The sequence below is a fragment of the Oculina patagonica genome, chromosome 10 (assembly GCF_052425735.1).
Source record: "Oculina patagonica isolate OP01 chromosome 10, crgOcupat, whole genome shotgun sequence".
Classification (NCBI taxonomy): domain Eukaryota; kingdom Metazoa; phylum Cnidaria; class Anthozoa; order Scleractinia; family Oculinidae; genus Oculina; species Oculina patagonica.
This window is the reverse complement of record NC_135767.1, coordinates 22,356,419-22,369,414: the sequence shown is the minus strand read 5'-3', so window position 1 is coordinate 22,369,414 and position 12,996 is coordinate 22,356,419. Positions and strand designations below refer to the sequence as shown.

The 12,996-nt window shown below is 40.8% G+C and overlaps 2 protein-coding genes across 3 annotated transcripts in view; both read left to right on the top strand.

Annotated features, from left to right (window-relative positions):
* Positions 1–4,377: 4,377 nt before the first annotated feature.
* The window catches only part of LOC144628871 (uncharacterized), a 76,294-nt gene continuing 67,675 nt past the window's right edge, over positions 4,378–12,996 (top strand). Inside the window, exons 1-3 of one of the 2 annotated variants that reach the window (XM_078486976.1) lie at positions 4,378–4,844; positions 5,856–6,009; positions 6,565–7,040. In XM_078486976.1, the coding sequence (XP_078343102.1) occupies positions 4,386–4,844; positions 5,856–6,009; positions 6,565–7,040 (1,089 nt within the window). In that variant the 5' untranslated portion in view covers positions 4,378–4,385. The remainder of the gene's footprint in view (positions 4,845–5,855; positions 6,010–6,564; positions 7,041–12,996) is intronic. The other variant, XM_078486975.1, reaches the window with a different exon arrangement.
* On the top strand, positions 9,693–12,801 carry LOC144628887 (protein bark beetle-like). The gene is given in 6 exon segments (XM_078486998.1): positions 9,693–11,442; positions 11,445–11,572; positions 11,574–11,653; positions 11,655–11,808; positions 11,810–11,840; positions 12,335–12,801. Coding segments are annotated over 6 exon segments (2,319 nt in total). The 5' UTR covers positions 9,693–9,788; the 3' UTR covers positions 12,607–12,801.

Below are 12,996 nucleotides of genomic sequence, written 5' to 3'. Positions count from 1 at the left end.
ATGAGTTATATCTGCCATGCATTCTTTTCTTCCTCATCAAGCTTCTGCCCTGAGTTTTTAAATTCTTTACCCTTAGTTTTTAAGAGTGTGTCCATAAGAGGACCAGGCAACATGTGATACAGCTCAAATCACCGATTTCGCCCAAACTTAGCATAAATGTTGGGTATGATGAGCTATTCACTGTGGCAAAACATCAGCTCAAAATATTTTATTCCCTTCAAGTTATGGCACCTTTTGCAAAAATGGTCATTTTTCACTAATTTATGCATATTTAATTAGCTGACTTTGATTGACCAGTTCCACAAGAAATATAGACTTCTGAAAATAAAATTCACTGCATTATATTCTGTGGTTATTAGGCTTTAAGTACAATAATTCACTTCAACCGTCCGATTTGATTTCTTCTCCTCAAACGGTCTTTTGGAAGGTACACATTTCGTACTGTTGGAAGTAGCCTTTAACTAGTGCCCAATATCTCCCATGAGCAACACCTTATATACATTATTCTTACATGGGTAATGAAATCCATCATTAAACTTCACAAAAATGCCACAAAATCTTTGGGGACTTCAATATTTTATTCGTACTGAGGAGCTAAACACACGTGACTTAACGATTTCTTGCTATTTCATCAAAATTCACCGAAACACAGAAGCCATTTATTTGCCTCAATTTGGCACAAAATCGGTACGAAATAGCTAATCAAGCATACATCTATCGATAACAATCAAAATATTGGCGAAGAAAAGGCAGTTTGGGCATTTTTCGGAGCGTTTTCAGAGCCATATAATTCGGCAATGTTGTGATAGCAAATGTAAAAATAGCAGCGAAAGATTTTCTTCACAAGTTCGCTCAATTCAACATTTAGGCACATCAAAGTTAGGAAACAAGAAAGTAATACTACATACATGCCACTTATCGACACTCAGATGCTTTCTTTTGAAGAATTTGTTCTTCCTCGCTGCACTTCGATCCTTCGATCGATCTCAATTGACATGTACTGTTGCTTTGAGGCGCGCTGAACTTAGCCAATGCATCGTGGTTCATTCTTCGTGGGCCGCGAGGTTCTGGAACGATTTACCGACAAAAAAACGACAAAATCTGACACAGATTATGAATCGGGCCCAGGCCCCGCCCGATTAATAAAAAGCATTCCGAGCACTGAAGAAACGCCATTAATAACATCGTGGCCACGAATACAGGGACCTTTCAAAAGCCACACAAGCAACGAAAACGTCGCCAACTCAAAAAGTTTAATGAGCAAAACAATGGCGTAGCCTGAACGCGTGTTATAAATATTTGTACATTTCTTTGCTGCCGCCTGCAAGAAAACAACGAAAAAAAAAACGAGTTAACCTTAATTTTTTATTTGGAGTTTCAAGAATGCTTTCTAAGCACATGTAGCTGCTTTCTGCTGCACAAATCGCTAAATTTTCTGCCGAAGGAACTTGGGCTGAGTATAAAATGGTTGTTTTTCCAAAATTTCCGGAAAACAGGACAACCTCGCACTCGGGTAGACCAAAATTTTCGAAAACAATTTCCGGGAACTTTCAGTTCCATTTGATTTTGCTCCTAGAATTTCCGGGATTTTGAGTTGAATGGTTCGTATTTCGGAAAGTCAACACTTTCCGGATTTTCTCGAAACTTTCCCAGGAAATTTCTGTACCATTCGCTCTTGTTTCGAAATTCCCGAAATTTTTGGTCGAATGGAAAGCGCCCGTTGACTTTCCGAAATGCGAACCATTCAACCGAAAACCCCGGAAATTCCTTGCAAACAGAGTTCTTGATTTTTCTGTTCAACGGTTGGCATGCACGGCAACCAAATCAAAATAATTGTTTGTGTTCCAAAATGACGCTAAATGGCGGTATAAAACTGCTCCGACGTTTCGGCAATACTGCCTTCTTCAGGGTGGCACCCTGAAAAATCAAGAACTCTGTTTCGGTGAAAGTCAAATGGAACAGTATTTTTTCCGGAGAATCTCTTTGGAAATTGACGGAACATCAGAAATTTTCTTACTATTTGCAAGGTTCAGTTCCCAGTTCTAGTCTCCCATGCATCAGGTCTCCCACCAACGGAAAAAAAAATAACAGGAAACTGAGCTACAAATGGTAAGCGACATCTATTTCGGTTGGTTTGCTAATTTTGGAAAGAAGCCTTTCCATTTTTCAGTGGTCATTCCAACCGGTTCTCTCGAACAAATGGTAAGCACCATAGAGTTCGTTCAGCATCACATTGCGGTATACACATCAAGCTGTAGCGGAGGAAATTTTTTCCCTACGCCAAATTTAAAATATTCTCATTTTCATCACAAACGCATTCTACCTGAAAACGAACATTCGCGGAGGAAAAGCAAATGAATACATCAAGCGAGTAGGGTACATGAAGCAAGTAGAGTATAGTATCAAGCAGTAGAGCAAGTAGAGTATAGAGTTAATTACTATATTGGGGACATAATAGTTCCCCATACATAACGTACCTGACTAGAACGGCCGTACCGCTGACTGAAACGGCAGGCTCAAAGGTAGAAATTCAAGATGGCCGCTGTTTATTTTCCAGTTACATTTATTTCATGCAAACTGGCTGAGAGAAGTGTCCTTCCATGAACTTTGAACAGCTCTTTAAATGACTTTATTGACAACCTGTTTACACGTTTCACGAAGAATGAACCACGATGCATTGGCTAAGTTCAGCGCGCCTCAAAGCAACAGTACATGTCAATTGAGATCGATCGAAGGATCGAAGTGCAGCGAGGAAGAACAAATTCTTCAAAAGAAAGCATCTGAGTGTCGATAAGTGGCATGTATGTAGTATTACTTTCTTGTTTCCTAACTTTGATGTGCCTAAATGTTGAATTGAGCGAACTTGTGAAGAAAATCTTTCGCTGCTATTTTTACATTTGCTATCACAACATTGCCGAATTATATGGCTCTGAAAACGCTCCGAAAAATGCCCAAACTGCCTTTTCTTCGCCAATATTTTGATTGTTATCGATAGATGTATGCTTGATTAGCTATTTCGTACCGATTTTGTGCCAAATTGAGGCAAATAAATGGCTTCTGTGTTTCGGTGAATTTTGATGAAACAGCAAGAAATCGTTAAGTCACGTGTGTTTAGCTCCTCAGTACGAATAAAATATTGAAGTCCCCAAAGATTTTGTGGCATTTTTGTGAAGTTTAATGATGGATTTCATTACCCATGTAAGAATAATGTATATAAGGTGTTGCTCATGGGAGATATTGGGCACTAGTTAAAGGCTATTTCCAACAGTACGAAATGTGTACCTTCCAAAAGACCGTTTGAGGAGAAGAAATCAAATCGGACGGTTGAAGTGAATTATTGTACTTAAAGCCTAATAACCACAGAATATAATGCAGTGAATTTTATTTTCAGAAGTCTATTTTTCTTGTGGAACTGGTCAATCAAAGTCAGCTAATTAAATATGCATAAATTAGTGAAAAATGACTATTTTTGCAAAAGGTGTCATAACTTGAAGGGAATAAAATATTTTGAGCTGGTGTTTTGCCACAGTGAATAGCTCACCATACCCAACATTTATGCTAAGTTTGGGCGAAATCGGTGATTTGAGCTGTATCACCTGTTGCCTGGTTCTGCCCTGTTCTCTCACGGACACACTCTTAACTTTTTATAAGGGTATTATCTCTGGAACAGGGGAATGAATGCCCCTCCACAATTCGCTTTTTTCACGATCCCATAATACATCTTGTTTACCCCCCAAAATTTTTACATAAGCATTGTTTTCAATTTCTCTTGGGACGATTGTACGTCATTGTAAATCCCAAGAGAAATTGAAAACAATGCTTATGCAAAAATTTTGGGGGGTAAACAAGATGTATTATGGGAACGGTGAAAACAGCGAATGTAAACAATTTCAAAACATGTGAACTAAATATGACATGTGACAAGTTGTCTTGCTGAAATTTCTCTGGCGAATAGATACCCTAAATATACATTAATAAACTAATAAACTGACGAAAAATCCAAAATCACACTCGCTAGGGTTGCACTCGACAGCCCTTCTGTTAGAGCATTAAAAAATAGGAGTACCGTACACCCCCCTCCCCTCCGCCGTTCGACCTAAAGCTACTTAACACCCGTCTTCGGATAAACATTAAATTAAAAGCACACATGTACTGTAATGTCAGAACAAAAACTTGAAATGTTTGTTTACTTTTTCAACAAAAGAGCTAACTTATGTCAACACAAGTTGTGTAACAGCTTGGGTCACTGACGTAAAGAAACGTATAAGAATACACACTTCTTACATTCTTTAGACACTTTAACCAGAAGGGACCATCACTGATCTGATAAGACAACGCTAACGATATTATCTTTTTTTTCGCGGTCCACAGCTTATTTCTCAGTGATGGAAAATTATCCACCAGTGATACGTAGAATTATTTACCTGCTTCTGTTGCTACTTGTCATGCAACGCGTCGAAAGCGCAAGTCTCGGAGGAGATATCACAGTCGATACGACTCTAACACTAAACGGATCAGCTTATGTCGTATCTCAAGACCTTGTTGTAGCTGAGAACGCCACTCTAACTATACAGCCTGGAGTCAAATTGCACTTTAAAGCTGGAGTTGCTTTGCAAGTTAAAGGTTCCCTGCAAGCGAAAGGAAACTCGCATGGCAGAATCGTCTTCAGCAAAATACCAACGAACCTATCAGTGAATGTGGACGATCTGAACGTCACAGCACCTTACAATGATGGAATTCGTCTTAGCGGCGGGAAAAATTACCGTGTTGGTCGGCTGGAGATTTTTGTAAGAGGACAATGGGGAACTGTGTGCCGTGATTCGTTTGACATAAAAGATGCTCAGGTGAGTGGAATGCGTGATTCGTGTCTAATTTCTCCTTACAATTAGATTGCAATATCAAACATGAAGGTTAAGAGAAATAGAGAATGGATCAATGAGGTATACAGTATTGATCCACGTTTAAATTTAATAATATTACCTCTTGAATAATGTAAGGCCCACTTGCACAAACGGCAGCGAAGTGATGCCGGATCTTGGCGTAGATCATCCTCGGAGACCCAGGGGCAGTTAGTGGGGCGAAACGAAGGAATAAACCGGGCAGAAATCGTTCTTGAAAACTTTCGTCGCTACGATTTCTGCCCGGTTTATTCCTCCGTTTCGCCCCACTAACTGCCCCTGGGTCTCCGAGGATGGGGCACTTCGTGCCGTTCTTGAAAACTTTCGTCGCTACGATTTCTGCCCGGTTTATTCCTTCGTTTCGCCCCACTTACCGCCCCTGGGTCTCCGAGGATGTATTGAATTAAACGTAAAACCAAATGTAAGGCTGATCGGACAGCAAAAAAGGCTAATTTTGTTGCCAAATATTTCGGTTAGACAAAACTGACCTAAAGAAACTCACGCAAAAAAGCTAAGTTAAAATGGAAATTAATAGAGGGTTACAAAATTTGACTTAACGCTTATAAAAATATGTAATTACTTAGCTTTTTGCAGCCCCTGAAGAAGGTTAGTTTTTGAAATTTAATAGCCTTTTTAGCTTTCCCGATCTGGCAGCCTTGCATTTAGTTTTACATTTTTAATTAATGTCATTTAGAAACGTATAAAATTAAACAAAGACACATTTTACAAATACTCCTTAGCACTGCTGTAAGAACTAAAGTGCCGAGATCAGTAAGGGGAATTTGTATGCTGACATCCGTGCCAACGGTTAATTAATTTTGCAGGTTACACAAATTTGGTGAACGAGGGCTAACACAAGCCCCCCATTATCATATCAGGCGGGCAAATGAACCCCCTCCCCTCGGTGTAGATTTGTTGTTTTGACGGCTATGCTCATTTTGTTTTCATTGAACACAGGTTGCCTGCAGACAGCTCGGTTTTCTGGGAGCCAAAACGTTCTACACACATGGCGGGGGAACAGGGCCTACTTGGTTGGACGAAGTGGACTGCAAGGGGACTGAGAAGAGTTTACTAATGTGCAAACATCCGGGAATCGGAGTTGAGAATTGCGGTGAGTCAAACAGGAAAGGAGGTGACTTATAATTAGTAAGAACAGGAGTCTACTGGCAAGATAAAACTTATAAATGTTCTGATGCCTATTCCCTCTATACTCATGTCAATGAGACTTTTTGAGATCTGGCAGCGAAAATGCCGTGGGTCTCACTTTTTCGACCATCTTCTTTTTCTATTGAGAAATAATGTTTTAAGTTGATTTGTTTGAATGTACTTTGAAGAAAAAATATGGCTTTCGATTATCCTATTGGCTGTGTTAGGTTCGCAAGGTATCGTGGTAAAATGTAAAGCCGCCATCTTTTTTTACGGTGGATAGGAAAAGCACGATGAAACCAAATGTTAAGTTTCAACCGAGTTTTTGATGCTGGCTAAAAATGCTGGTCAACCAAACTTAAACTAATCTAAAACAGTCTGATTTTCGCAGTAGAGCACGACAAAGCTCATGCAACCAACCGCAATGAAAGTTCAATTCATTGTGACATAGAACACGATATTATTGTTTTGTTCTGAGTGAGTACGCTGTGCTAAAATATCTCTCTTTCCTATTTTTTAGATCACCGGAGGGATATTGGAATAGAATGTCACAGTCTGGCAAAGTTGCTCTCAACCAAAGTTTACTGGAAGGGGATCGACTTTTCCAGTTCAAAAAAGTCTTCATCTCTTCAATACGTGGACATATCTCAGGCTTACGAAGCGATAAAGGGCAGCAACTACCTGCCCAATCTTGACCACGTGACAGTAAAGAGCTCTGTATATGGAGTGACGTCCGACAACATAAGTTCTCCGCTGACCATTAGTGATAGCAGTGTGAGAGACAACCGATTTGCGGGCATCCGGATAAAAGGCAGATCAAAGGCAATTAAGATTGAGAACACAGCAGTGGATAACACAACAAGCGGAGACGGGTTATCATATAGCGAAGTAGTGCCTGATCCCGTGGATTTTTGCACTGTAGATGTGAATGCTATCACATTTCCAATCATTTTTCAAGCATTTGGTAAAGCAAGAACGAATGTTGAATGCGCCAAGGTAAGACCTTTGTTGTGTAAACTAGCGCTGTTTCATTTTATATCCCCCCGCAAAGTGTGACAGGATGCCTCCCTCAGAAATAACCTCCTCCCACCCCGCACCAAAAAAGTTTTTTTCTTTTAACCACTTCAGAAGTATTCGTAAGATCAAGGCATGTCGACAGTCGTTTTGAACTATATGCACTAACCACTAAACATGATCCATTTTTAAGCCACGGCTTCCGCATTTAAAAGGGCATCATTTGAGGCGATCTTTAGTTGGCAAAGAGGGTTATGTTAGCGTTACGTCACGAAAGTGCTCATCTTGAAAAGTTTAGCCTCAATTTTTCAAGTATCCCTGAGAGCTGTCTTTCCGAATCTTGACAATGGATTTGTTTTTTTATTACCTGTCTGGTGTTTTTCTGCGTTTTTCTGCATAAGGTTAACTATAACTTAAAGGTACACTTCGACTGATTTAAAAATTTTATACTTTGCAAAATAATGACTTTTATCGTTGTTTAGTTAATAGAAAGTCAATTCTAACTTTTATTCCATAGATCATTAGAACTCAGCCAGGGCGCCATTTGTCCGTGCATTATCAATCCTTGACCGGTGAAAAGTTTGAGCTTCACGTCCACGACGGAAACACTAAAAACGACACTGAAGTCACGCTTGTGAACCAGTGGACAGGTGCCAATCAGGCTGTCACGCCATCCTCAAGCTCTGGTCACGAACTCTACATAAGATTTCGATTCAGTGCGGGGAGCAAAGATGCCAGACTGATATTCCTTATCACGGACGATCAAGGTAGGAAGAACGCGCTTCGGATAAGTTTTGCATTGTCCAGTCGCAATTTTCAAAACAATCCGTTGTATTGAATTTTAATCCTCTACCGTATTTAGTCGAATAAGCGCCGCCCTCGAATAAGCGCCGCATTTGGGACAAAAAAGTTAATAAGCGCCGCCCCCGAATAAGCGCTGCAGTCCCGATGCGACGCTTATTCGAGAAATTCCGTTTTAATAAAAACAGCACTATTGTGCAACACCAAAACAAACTTGGACATTTCTTTCCATAAAAAGCGATGTTTTGCAGTTCAAAGGGATTCTTTTACTGCTCGCGCATTAGTTTTTTTACCCAACATTCTTACCATACGTAGTTGTGATCATGAAGGCCGCGAGCTTTGCCAGGACAGCTAGCGCCAATTCTCTCTTCAACAAGAGACGAATACTGACAATGAAAACACGCTATTTTTAATTACTGTTAAAGAGTTGTTCTTTGTGGCGTCCCAATTATAAATAAGCGCCGCCCTCAAATAAGCGCCGCCCTCGAATAAGCACCGCGATAAAAAATTAATATTCGAGTAAATACGGGTATCCCATTGTACAGTTTACAAATACATTGTTGCGTAACTTTTTATAGTTTTCCTGCGATTGAAGATTAAACACCGTGATCACTTCCAAGCTACTCCGAAATTCTGCAACTGATCAAACGCAAGATGAGGAAAGTGTAAACACTCGTACGAATTGGGCCACCAATTGCGCCAACACTATAGTGCACTGGCACTGCATCTGAGTCAGCTGAAATCCCTGAAGCATACTAAAGAAAGAATTCTCGAAAGAAACTATTGTATCATGTTCAATTTAATTATCATCGAGAATTTGGAGCCCTTTTCAAATGTAAACACAAACCAAAGCTCTTGGATAGGATCTGCTTCGAACTAGGGTATCTGCTTTTTCTGTTTTTAGGGTACGGAAAATCGCATGTTTTGGTAGGGAAAGGGTTTCCCGAATGGTGTCGAAAATCTTCTTTTCCCCTGTCCCGGGGCTCAAATTAGCAAGAGAGAGTTGAGAGAGTTTTGCTCCTTTGACAGGTAGATATGTTAGCTCTTGTCAAATCGCAGCTTGTTGACCGCGCACTTTTGATCGTCAATGGGAGATAAAGGCAAAGTTCATTCTTTTTATAGAAAGTCTCAAAAAACGACCCCACAAAAAAAAAGAAGTAAGTGCGCGATATTTGTAACGTTAATCATGATTGTTATTTTTTAGATGTTTCCTCTCTCGAGATCTCCAACTGCACATTTAATGATAATCGAGGGAAAGGCATCACCTTAAAAGACTTTACGGGAAAGACAACTATTTCCACAACTTATGTCTTTCGAAATAAAGGAGAAGGTATGACTGCTGAACGTATCTCTGGAACAATAACAGCCACCGATACCCACTTCATTAACAACAGCGCCAACGGTCTTGGAATCTTGGACAGCAGTTTCTTGTCATGTAATCTTCACGGACTGTCTACCAAAGGAAATGTTTACAATGGATTGTATCTTCGGCGCACTGCTCTTAATAGCAACGTTACGGACTCCGCGTTCACTAAAAACGCTTACAACGGATTTGCAATCACTAATGGTGTCGGTGAGGTTGAATTCCGAAACATCACTGCAGTTTTGAACACACACAGTGGGGTTAAGATTTACGATGGCAAAGTGTCGTCCAACTACAGATTTTCTAACTTGTCAAACAACAAAGAAGACGGTTGCTGCATATCAAACCAGGCGGGAGTTCATCAGTTCTTTAATTGCACGGCAAAATCCAATTTGAGGTATGGTATAAGCTTGTTCGATGTCAGAAGTCCCCACTGGAACGCCCCACCAAGACATCAATTCACGCACTTTGGTCTGGAAGAGAGCACAATAACCGGCAATACTCAATACGGAGTCAAGCTAGGCCCTGAGTGCCAGTACTGGAGCGAGTCAGCGGTTAACGTTACCATGGCAATAACGAAGAACCAGATTATGCGAAACAACAAAGGAGGCATCTTCTTGTCTCCAGACTCTTGCACCTGGAGCTCGTCGTCTTTGAAACCGAGAAGAGTAGAGACTATCGTGAGGAACAACAATTTTGAAGAGAACAAAGTTAATGCATTTTACATTTTCTGCACCGGTTTTCTTGGCCTAGAAGCGGTTATTGAATCAAACACGTTCATGAACAACACGGATAAAGTAATGACTTTGATCGACAACAACAACTGTGGTGCAAACTACAAAAGTAACCCTGTTAACGTGAAAATAGACAAAAACGTCTTCACGAAGAACCGCGCTGAAAACATTCTTTACATTGACTACAGTTCGTTCCCTGAAACGCGTTCTGCTATCATGACAAATAATACCTTTGAAGACAACGAAGTTGCCACAAAAGACCTTTTTCCAGCTTTCTTTCGACGCTCGACAACTCGTGCAGTTATTGTTCTTAAAGAAGGTAGTTTCACTTTGCGCGAAAACATTTTGGAAAACTCAGACTTCGCTTTCCAGCTCTCCACATTGCGTCATGATCACCGGCGAGTTGTTGACGCTAAATTTAATTGGTGGGGAACAACAAAAGAATGCGAAATCGTGGACAGAATTTTTGACTTTCAACACAGGGTTCAATTATCTCCAGTGGATTTCTTACCGTACCTTCTTTCAGCAAACAAGACAAGTGCAATAGGTATCAGTGTACCAAGACCATCCTGCTTTCTGAGAGGTGCAAGTATTGGTGGAATCGTAGATAGATCACTGGCCTTGTCAAGCGCTGACTCACCTTACGAAGTTCGAGATGACATCATTATCCTGACCAATGGGTCGTTGGTCATACCGAAAAATGTCACGTTAGAGTTTCCTTCCAGGTCAGCCATGGTTGTACAAGGTAAACTTATTGTCGATGGAACTGAAAATGAAAAAGTGAGATTTGTGAAGAAGCAACATCAAGGAGGATTCCGTCTAGGTAGAGGAACTGGACCCTGGGAAGGAAGAGTGGAGTTTTTGGTCAACGATACATGGTGGCCGATGTGTTTGCCTTACGGAAGATCGTTCACAAACGAAGGACGAATAATTTGCCAACAACTCGATCTGTACTATTACCAGTACAGAATACATTCTCCTTCTGCACAAGAGCCTGGCTTCGTCCACAACGTTGTCTGCGATGGGAACATTGATAGCGATATAATGAATTGCAGTGCTAATACCTGGAGTTACGGACCTACCTGTCGGGGATATACTGTGCAAGTCTACTGTCAGCATTACTACTGGGTCGGGCTTCATCTGGCAATGTCAAACCATAAAAGTTCGTTACATCACCTGGAAATACACGATGCTGGGTTTGCATATCGTACTGATATCCAAATTCCTGGTGCAGCTTTCAAAGTTGATTTCTTCCATCATAATATAAGTAACGTATTCATAAACAATTCAGTGGGTATTGGCGTACAAGTGGTATATCAGAGCTTGTTTCACAACCAGTCCTTGATGCCCCACTCTATCATATCACACACTAAATCCCACGGAGTTCTGTCACGCTCTCCTTCCCTAACACTAACAGACGCAAACTTGACAAGAAACGACGTCAATGGTTTTGTTTACTTCGAGAGTACCTGGGATAAACTAAATACTTCTTCTCTGCTGTATTGTCGAGCCCAGATGTCTACAAGACCTTCCACGCCTGCTCAGAGAACAAAACGTTCCTATTGGCCAACAAAGTATTCCACTTTACTTTAGAGAGACTGGAATATAGCTTCAACACTGAGGTGTCAGCATATAATAGAGACAGAGCCCGGTTACAAACTCGTCATTCAGGATCTGTATTATACCTCATTCGTATCATTACTCCCATTTCTTGCACGTGTACGATGGTGCTAATACATCAGTTGGTTCTCCATGGAAGATCGAGTCCTTACCGTGGCAGGATCGTCCTGTCTTTAACTCGAACAAATCGTCGGTTGTGTTTGATCTCTACAAGCGCTACAGCATGGAATCTCGCAATCAACTTCCTGGTGTATACAGTAAAAGGTTAGTCATTATTTGTTGATTTATTCCTTTCATATATCTCTTTTAATCTTAACAAATGCAAACAATGTCTACCCATTGAAGCCCCGACTTCATCTTTAATTGGTACACCGTCGTGCACCAAATTCCTCCCCGCATATTTCATTCCTGTTTATCTGTTCGTGCAGCCCTTGCTTCCAACTAGGCTATGACCCAACCTGCGAGAGACTGCAGTTTTGATCGTATGTTTGTGGCTTTCCATGACAGGGATTTTCCATCGTAAATGAAACAGAATTTAGCCGATCGGAATGCTTCGCAAGTGGCCACTTTTTATAAATTAGATATATGCTACCTAATTTACGACATCACCCTTCTTGCCAGAATTCCTTCGTTTACCTTAGGAACATCGTATCAAGGCCAAATAGAAAGACATAACTAGGTACACTTCTTAATGATCGGAAAGGATCTTCGACTATTTACATTTACATTGAGTTGTCTTTTTTTTCCATTTTTAATAGAGAGTGAGCAAGTTCATTACCTTGGAGGAGAGATCAACATAGCTCGATCTAAGATTACCAACAGCCTCAAAGGCGGTGTCCTGATTGGAGGAAACTTGTTAAAATCTCTTAGCATTACTGACACGGACATTACCAACTCCAAGGAATTCGGAATAAAACTTGCGCCGCGTGGTATCAATGTCCGTCAAGATCACCTCAATAAATCTAGAACAGAACAAGCAAGGAATTGTAATAAGTCCTATGCACTTAGGCTCCAAGGAATTTACAATTGAGAACTGTGCCATCAACGCATCACTTCTTCAGGGCATGTATATTCACACCGGCACCAAGAGCACCATCCGCATTGTAAACACCAGTATCACAAACAGTGGAGACCGGGGTCTCTATATCCAGGGCCAATATAGGGGTATGTCTCTAAGCTTGTTCGTCACTGCCAGTACGTTCGCTTGGAACAAGAAGGGAGCCATATGGTGTTATAACAATGGGTATAGAAACGAACCTCTCACCTTACAGTTCGAGTCGAACATCTTCTTTCGCAACCATGGGCCTACTGTTGAAATCCTGGCTGGAACTGACAGGACTTCTTGGATATTCCTGAATAACACTTTTAACAAAAATCAAGGCTTTTCTGTTATCGCTTCTGGGACTGCTTCCCTCTCAGG